The sequence below is a fragment of the Zea mays genome, chromosome 6 (assembly GCF_902167145.1).
Source record: "Zea mays cultivar B73 chromosome 6, Zm-B73-REFERENCE-NAM-5.0, whole genome shotgun sequence".
NCBI lineage: Eukaryota > Viridiplantae > Streptophyta > Magnoliopsida > Poales > Poaceae > Zea > Zea mays.
Window position 1 is genome coordinate 174294271 of NC_050101.1, and position 8879 is coordinate 174303149.

Sequence of the window (8879 nt, forward strand, 5' to 3'; positions counted from 1 at the left end):
ATGCTGGAAGCCTGGAATTTGTCACCATTCGCTCGCGCTGTCAGGTAGCAATCGCTAAAACTCGAGGTCACGGACAGCCGGGAACTCGTACATGGGCAAAAAAAAGACACGGAGGCTTCAACATCTTGCATTGGGCCCAACAACGGTTTTGAGACACCTGGGCCTGGGTCCGTGCAAAGGGCTGACGCACTCACGACCCTGACGATTCCTCGGCCTCTCCTACGTGGTTAGTGGTTACCAGTAGCCCAGTCGCATAATGGTCTTCTTGGGAGCAATACTAAATTAATCTAGGGGGCCAAGATTTGCAACATCCATTCCTCCGTCTCACTGTCCTTCGCGAGATGGAACTGGTTGGAACAACTTGGAAAGTTGGAAACTAAACCTTGAGCCCTTGAGGTTAACTAATAGAAAAGGACTAGTGAACACAAGAAGCAACTTTGTTTTCTCGTACCACGAAATGTCCCAGAGACAGAAGTACAACGTCCAGAGAATCACTAATTCAGAGCGGCACATCACAAGAAACAATTCCAAACCACTAGCTGTCAATCTCGTCATCTTCATCGTCGTAATCATCATATTCATCTTCATCAGCTGATTCGTCAAAATCGTCTTGATCCTGGCGACAACGAATGGAAGGGTGAGCTTTATGGTGGGGTTCAGAAACAGACAGCATGCGGTTTGGGAAAGAACGCGTACCTCATCATAGCTAACAGAGGTGACTGCGTTGTCATATTCATTTTCTGAATCTGAGCTATCCTCATCTTGTTCCTCATAGTCCTCAATACCCTGTTTTGTTTTACATCACATTAGTTATTCACTAGCGGAACTGCATTTATCTGGCACACCTCTGTTGAATCTAGCTTAGCATAGGAGTCCAAGGGACTGCTACAAGGAAATGGCAATTACCAGATATTGATGCCATAAGGCTTTGTTTGGGTACTTTAGTATTAATACCAATCCACATGGGTTGAGGTGTTTGGGGTGTAAATTAGTTTAAGTTACACCCTAATCCACCTCAATACATATGATCAGGGGAGTACCCAAACTGGGCCTAAAGGGCTTAAGGAAGTCTGAGGAAGCAACTGTAATGCGTCTATATAACTCTAAACGAAATGCCATCACGAAAAAGAAAGGGACCACCAGTAGTGCCATAATTTTGCTGATATATATTGCCACACATCCAGAAATTAGCTCAGATGCTGTTGAAATAATACAGTGCAACACACCCTCAAAAATAACCTAATGAGAAGTTACATACCAAATCCAACTTCATCTGCTTTATATTGCTTTCCAGTTGATCTATATGCTGACTAAGGGCCTGCATAATAAATTATTAGTTTAAAGGAAATCAGAAAGATTCTGCTGTTACCTAGAAGAATTTCCAATTAAAAAAAAAACTCTACATTCCAACTCAAACAAACCTCATGGCGTTGCATAGCAACCGCACGCTTCAATGCCTTAGCTTTTGTTAAGAGGTTTCTTGGCCTTATGTTAATAGGTCTCCTATAGTTCTTCCCACGGTAAAAAATGAGTGCATAACCCTTTGGAACTCTTTCAATTGCAACTAGTATACCACCACTCTCATATGCAAGAAGCCGTGCCGTCTCTTCAACGAATGACAAGGTCTTCTGCTTTGAAATTAGTTTAACAACTTCCCTGTGCTTCCAATGCAAGTGCATATTTTCAATTACACCATCAAAAACACCACGAACTCCTGAAATACATAAGTAAAATGATCAGTCAATAGAAACTGTGGGGCATGCTAGAAGATAATTGCTCAAAAATTTACCAAGTGGCAAATATGCCTTAAGCCGTAAACCAATCCTACGGAAAACAGACTTTTCCTCATCTGTAATCATTTCTTGATCATCACATGGATCGGCAAGTACCAAAGAAGCTTCAATCTTTGATAGTAAGCGTTCTGCTCTATGTATTTTTGCCTGAGCCTGAACATTTGAATATAAAAATTAAGGGACAAGTATTGACTTATTAAAGGAAGCAGAAAAGAAATTGCATACCTAGAAGGTACGAGAGTCACCCTAACAACAACACATTAACTATAGATGCACCACCAAATTTAGTTTAAATGTAAACTAATTTTATCCTTTTTCAAGCTTTGGTGATTCAACAAGAAAAAATAAAATCTTTAGTGCTCACAATAGAAAGCTTGTGTTCGAGTTTCCTGTAAAGCTTTTGCTTTTCTGATCTAGAAGAAGCTTCTTTCATTTCTTCTTGCTCCTTAGCAGTCACTTCTCTTCCCCAACGAGCTTGGGCCTCCTGAAATTCAGCAAGAGTACCAGCAAGAGCATGGCCATCTAAGCCATCATCCGAAGGTTGTGTAATCAAAACCCTTCTTCTCTGCTCCTCCATATTGTAAATATCCTTTGTCAACTCCTCTCTTTCAGCCAACACAGCTGCCACAGATGTTGGGAGGAAGTCTTTTCCACGATATATTACAATATAAAATTTATTTCGAAGAAGCAAGGTACCCCCTGTTAGATTCTGAAGTAACATGAGAAGGAAACATGTAAGATATTAAGCTATTTCATGAAGCTTTAACATACAAAAACACATATCGTACATTAACACACTTGATTTGTATCTGTAGGGAGAAGCTGCCAAGCTGGAACTATAAGAAATCTCAACATAGAAATATAAAGCTGAAGTCCTCAGCAGGTGTGTGGTATGTAATTGTATCTGATATTCTGTTTTCTATAAAAAAAGGATAAATTTGTATTTTTGCCACTGCAAAGATTGTCTTCTTGTTTATAATTGCCACTGAGTCTCTGACTTGTGGGTCCATCTGAGTCTATGAAATGTGGGCCTAATGGCAATTTTGCAAAGCCTATAGTATATAATGGCAAAAACACAAATCTCTCCTATAAAAGCTGGGCTTACCTCTGTCAAAAAAATAAAATAAAGATAAAGCATAATATTCACTCTCTACTGCAACCTTACTAAACCATTCTCAACTACAATGTTAGGAAGATAGAGGAGTTTATGTACCAGAACCAAGCTATGTAGTTCAGTTACTAATTAAAAAAAAGTGAATTATAGTATTTTAGGAACCTTTTGTTTTGATTGATTCTTTTAACATAAGATTGCTAAGAGAATTTGGAATAACATTTGACTCTTGGTTGCCTTAAATAACACGAGTGTGTCTGTATGATATTCAGGGCTTTGTAACAAAGCTATAAACTGTTAATAACTATTTTTCAAGATTCCTTCAGAAAAAAAGTTGACAAGTGGCCATGTCAAGTCAATGAGGAAAAATCAGAATATGACATTCAAACCTTTATTTCTTCTGCCATTATTTTATTATTTGTGTTCTGTATTCCACGTTTGACAGCTATTTTCACCACCAAGCTCTTCTCCCAGAGCTTAACAATTGCTGCTGACAGACCTTGATGGTTCCGGTTTCTCCCTTCAATGAAGTTTAGCAAGCTATAAGAAGGCATTTGCTGCCAATTGGTAAAAGCTATTACAGGCAAAAGTAATATTGACACTGTCAAAGGTACCTAGAGCAAAATGGCATGGAAGGTTCCTCGCTAACTTTCGCAAGTTAGTCAGCTCTGCATTGGTAAGGGTCGAACGCATTCCAGTCGGAAGAACTCTATACGGTGTTTTATAACCAGGGATTGTTTGAGGCAACAAGTCGGCATCCACTGGTAAAATACCAGTTCCCCACCAATCCACAAAACGAGGACCCAGCTCATCAAGCATCTGGTTGAACTCCAGCTCTTCCTCCGTCATGTCCTCAGTATTCTGTGAGTTCAATAGGGACACGTTTGCATACTGTGTAGCCAGACCTGTCCCCTGAATATTACTCTCAACAGGGTTGGAGGCATCTGGGATGAACAATGCACCATCTTCGCCCTTCACTGGTGATGAGGCACCATTTAGAGCCTGAGATTTCAGAGGCCTTTTGTAATTGCTCCCTCGGTAAACCACCATTACACTTCCAGACCTCCATATGATCAATCCGCCTGTGCGTCGCTGATCAATGCACACAAACTTGTGTTAGGAATCCATTTTTGAAAGACAAACAATAACGCCAAGTGGGACTCAAATTCACCGTAAATTGGAAAATGCAATGCAGGTTAAATTGCCACTGTCGCATCACTAAACTAATCGGTATTGAGGAACAAGCTGCAAGTGACACATAATTTGAGATCAGAGATAGAGGGCACTAGGGCAGGGGCAAAATGGTGCAAACCTCTACGAGCTCATGAGCTGTCTTCATGTCGTGCGCGAGGTCCTCGTGGAACTTGAGCCGGACCAGCTCCGACTTCCTCCAGGCGTCATGGATCTTCTCCGTGACGGCCGTGGTGACTCCAGCCTTGGGCACGGTGATGCGGTCGCGAAGCGTCATCCCCAACCTGCGCAGCCGGCGCAGCTCCCCGTCCTCGATGGTGAGCTCGGCCAGCGTGGGCGCCTTGACCCGTCTCCTCTTGGTCCCATCCTCCTCGTCCCTCACCGGCCCCGTGGTCTCGTCGTCTCTCTCCCACGGGAGGACGGCATCGTCGAAGCCCGCGGCCGCGAACTGGTGGTCGGGCCGCGCCCAGCCGCGGTGGAGCAGGTCGCCGAGGCGTTCGGTGCCGTCCGGGGGTGCGGCGGCCGTGGCAGCGGAGGCGGAGGCGGAGGCAGAGGGGTCGTCTTCGTCGGAGGCGAGGCCGAGGTTGCGGAGGCGGTGGACGATGCGGTCTATGGACGTGGTCGGGGACGGGATGGGAGCCGGAGCTGGGGCGGGACGGGAGGGGTCGGAGGGCGCCCACCTCTGCAGCCACGGAGCGCCGGTGCTGGGGGCCGCGCGATTGCCACCGGTGGAGGAAGGGGAGGAGGCCGAAGCCGCGGCGGCGGAGGACGAGGAAGAGGAAGAGGAGAGGAGGCGGAGCGGGAGGAGGCTGTGGATGCTGGGGCGGGACGAGAGGCGGAAGGAGTGGTGGAGCGGGAGCTCGGAGAGCGCCATGGAGCGAGGGCGGACCGGCGGTTGGGGTTTTTAGCCCGGTGGCGCCATGGATTTGGGGTGAGAAGGCGTGTCGGGTTTTGGCCTTGCTGGTGGCGGATAAGGGGAGAGGACAGGACACCGGAGAGGATTTTCCTCTTTTCTTTTTCTTTTTTTCCCCTTCTTCGGTCCGTGTATGTGTGTGTAAAATTATTTACATTCTAATGACAATTGCAGTTTTGTTTCTTGATCAATCGACTATTATGATGTCTGGATATTCCATGATCAGTCAACTACTATGATATCTAAATGTATTGTTCTTTGTATTAAATGTGTGGAATGTATGTTTGATCTCGTATAGATAACGGTCAGTTGGCGGAGTCCGAAGGAGTTGCAGGTGAAGACCCTGAGCAGCAGTCGGTTGGTGAAGGCAAGTCCCTTGACCCATCTATGTCCTACTCATTCTTATAATTCATTCCCCGCATTTACACAGTTTATACCTAAGAATTGAGTAGCTTTTGTCTATCTTGTCCTTGGTTACCTATTTTGGTTGGGTTATTTTATTTTAGCTTTATGCTAGCGCTTCACATTAATCAATGAACATGATGAGATTATCTATGATACGCTGTTTTCTCTTTTGATTATGATGATGGTACTGTGAGATTTAGGGGGCTCGAGCTGTTTCTCGAGTGCCTCTCCGTAAGGACCTATTCGTTGGATGACCGCCCGGGAAAACAGTGCAACCATGAGGGTGTAGTGGGACGCCCTTAGCTGAATAATTAGAGGAACTGAGGTGTAGTTCGCTTCGCCGTCGTGCCGTTAATGGGGCTCGGTGTATGCGGCTCGCTCTGCCAAGGTTGGTTCGCCCCCTTGGGGAGGAGTGCGGTGCATTTAGGAAACCTAACGGGTGGCTACAGCCCCAGGAAATCTTTGTAAAGGCTACGTAGTGAAACCCTACCTATTCACCTTGGTAGTGTTTAAGGGTTTGATCGGCCCGAGGCAAGAGGGAATCACGGCTTGTGGGTAAAGTGTGCAACCTCTGCAGAGTGTTATGAAACTGATATATCAACCGTGCTCATGGTTATGAGCGGCCAAGGGAGCTCCATTGATTAGAGATACTTGATCAGAGATGTATGGTTTACAGGAGGTGACGAGGACGATGGTTTTGGTTATGCCTATGGTACTGGTAAGTGGTATTCTTTTCGTTTGGAAAGGGTACATCGGGTTAATAACTTGGGTTAATGCTAAAACCTGGCTTTCTACTAGTAAATAATAACCTGACCAACTAAAAGCAACTGCTTGCTTAACTCCACATAAAGCTAGTCCACTACAGCCAAACGGGACATTTTGCTGAGTATGTTGATGTGTACTCACCCTTGCTTTACACACCAAACCCCCCCAGGTTGTCCGTGTTGCAACCACTGCTCAGGTGAAGATGAAGTTGTGGAGGAGGACTTCCAGGAGTTCCAAGAGTACGATGAGTTCTAGGCGTGGGTTGGCGGCAAACCCCCAGTCGGCTGCCTCTGTAGGCCGTGTGTATCTACGTTTCTTTTCCGCACTTTGATTATTGTTAAAGACTATGTGGATGTCTCGGACATCATGATGTAATCGACTATTATACCCTATTTTATGTCATTGTTTGAGCACAATGTGATGATGTCCAGTTATGTAACTGTTGTGTACGTGAATTGCTGATCCTGACACGTACATGGTTCGCATTCGGTTTGCCTTCTAAAACTGGGTGTGACAGAAAGAGAGGGGAAAACAAATCAACCAAGAAATAAAGCGGATGAACATGGTGATTTGTTTTACCGAGGTTCAGTTCTATTGAGGTGGTCACAAAGACCGGGTCTCTTTCAACCCTTTCCCTCTCTCAAACGGTCACTTAGACCGATTGAGCTTTCTCCTTAATCAAACGGGTCACTTAGACCCCACAAGGACCACCACACACTTGGTGTCTCTTGCTTTGATTACAAGTCTCTTGGGAACAAGAATGAGGAAGGAAGAAAGCGATCCAAGCAACAAGAGCGCAAAGAACACGAACAAAAACTCTCTCTCAAGTCACTAAGTGGTCAGAGTGGATTTTGCACTTGGAGAGGCTTTGATTCTTTTGATTTTATGTCTATGAGTGAATGCACTAGCTCTTGTATTGAATGTGAAGTGCTGGAAACTTGGATGCTTGGAGTGGTGGTGGTTGGGGGTTGAAAGTTGCCTAGAGGGGGGTGAATAGGCAAATCTAAAATTTATAAACTTTAAGCACAACTACAAGCCGGGTTAGTGTTAGAAATCTAACCGAGTCCGAAAGAGAGGGCAAAAACAAATCAACCAAGGAAATAGAGCGGATGACACGGTGATTTGTTTTACCGAGGTTCGGTTCTTGCAAACCTACTCCCCGTTGAGGTGGTCACAAAGACCGGGTCTCTTTTAACCCTTTCCCTCTCTCAAACGGTCACCTAGATCGAGTGAGCTTTTCTCCTTAATCAAACGGGTCACTTAGACCCCTATGAGGATCACCATAACTTGGTGTCTCTTGCTTTGATTACAAGTTGCTTGAGAACAAGAAAGAGGAAGAAGAAAAGCGATCCAAGCACAAGACCTCAAAGAACACGAGCAAAACTCTCTCTTCTAGTCACTAATTGCTTTTAGTGGAATTGGGACTTGGAGAGGCTTTGATTCAATTGAATTGTGTCTTCTATTGGATGCACTAGCTCTTGTGTTGAGTGAGATGTCTGAAAAACTTGGATGCCTTGAATGGTGGTGGTTGGGGGTATTTATAGCCCCAACCACCAAAACAACCGTTGGTGAAGGCTGCTGTCGATGGGCGCACTGGACAGTCCAGTGCGCCAGCCACGTCACCCAACCATTAGGGTTCTGACGGTTTCGACCATTAGAGCTCTGACTTCTTGGGGTACCGGACAGTCCGGTGCCGCACCGGACAGGTACTGTTCACTGTCTGGTGTGCCTTCTGGCGCTGCTCTGACTCTGCGCGGACTGTCCGCGCACTGTTCACGCACTATTCACCTTTTGCAGACGACCGTTGGCGCTGTAGCCGTTGCTTCGCATGGCACACCGGACAGTCCGGTGCTACACCGGACAGTCCGGTGAATTATAGCGGAGTGGTCTGGAGAAAACCCGAAGCTGAGGAGTTCAGAGTTGATCTCTCTGGTGCACTGGACACTGTCCGGTGGCACACCAGACAGTCCGGTGCGCCAGACCAAGGCAACCTTCGGTTTCTTTTGCTCCTTTCTTTTTGAACCCTAATTTGTTTTTTATTGGTTTGTGTTGAACCTATGGCACCTGTAGAACATATAATCTAGAGCAAATTAGTTAGTCCAATTGTTTGTGTTGGGCAATTCAACCACCAAAATCATATAGAAAAAAGGTTTGACCCTATTTCCCTTTCAATCTCCCCTTTTTTGGTGATTGATGCCAACACAAACCAAAGCAAATATATAAGTGCAGAATTGAACTAGTTTGCATAAGGTAAGTGCAAAGGTTGCTTGGAATTAAACCAATATAATTATTTTAATAGATATGCATGGATTGCTTTCTTCTTATTTAACATTTTGGACCACGCTTGCACCACTAGTTTTGTTTTTGCAAATTCTTTGGAAAATTCTTTTCAAAATCCTTTTGCAAATAGTCAAAGGTATATGAATAAGATTGAAAGAAGCATTTTCAAGATTTGAAGTTTTCTCCCCCTGTTTCAAATGCTTTTCCTTTGACTCAAACAAAACTCCCCCTAAATAAAATTTTCCTCTTAGCTTTCAAGAGGGTTTTGGGATATACCAATTGAGATACTTCTCATTAGAGGAATACCAATTTGAAATATAGCAATAAAACCAATAAAAAAAAATTCAAAACACAATTAAAAATTAGGTGGTGCGGTCCTTTTGCTTTGGGCTAATACTCTTTCCCCCTTTGGCATGAATCG

At 44.6% G+C, this 8879-nt stretch overlaps 1 protein-coding gene across 1 annotated transcript; it reads right to left on the reverse strand.

The window, feature by feature from the left end:
• Positions 1-397: 397 nt before the first annotated feature.
• On the reverse strand, positions 398-5127 carry LOC103630698 (CRM-domain containing factor CFM3, chloroplastic/mitochondrial-like). Its single transcript, XM_008651752.4, has 9 exons — positions 4217-5127; positions 3519-3996; positions 3294-3424; positions 2158-2502; positions 1790-1946; positions 1422-1714; positions 1259-1318; positions 697-786; positions 398-616 (listed from the first exon to the last, which is right to left on the reverse strand). Exons 1-9 carry the CDS (start codon positions 4967-4969, stop codon positions 536-538), a joined length of 2388 nt encoding a protein of 795 aa, XP_008649974.1. The 5' UTR covers positions 4970-5127; the 3' UTR covers positions 398-535.
• Positions 5128-8879: the final 3752 nt, after the last annotated feature.

Excerpts from the sequence above, each read along its gene's own strand:
- LOC103630698 (XM_008651752.4), bottom strand. The coding sequence starts at position 4,969 with ATGGCGCTCTCCGAGCTCCCGCTCCACCACTCCTTCCGCCTCTCGTCC. Across the intron at positions 1,947-2,157 it reads TCGAACACAAGCTTTCTATT|GCTCAGGCAAAAATACATAG; the intron begins GTGAGCACTAAA and ends TCAAATGTTCAG. Across the intron at positions 787-1,258 it reads AGCAGATGAAGTTGGATTTG|GGTATTGAGGACTATGAGGA; the intron begins GTATGTAACTTC and ends AAAACAAAACAG.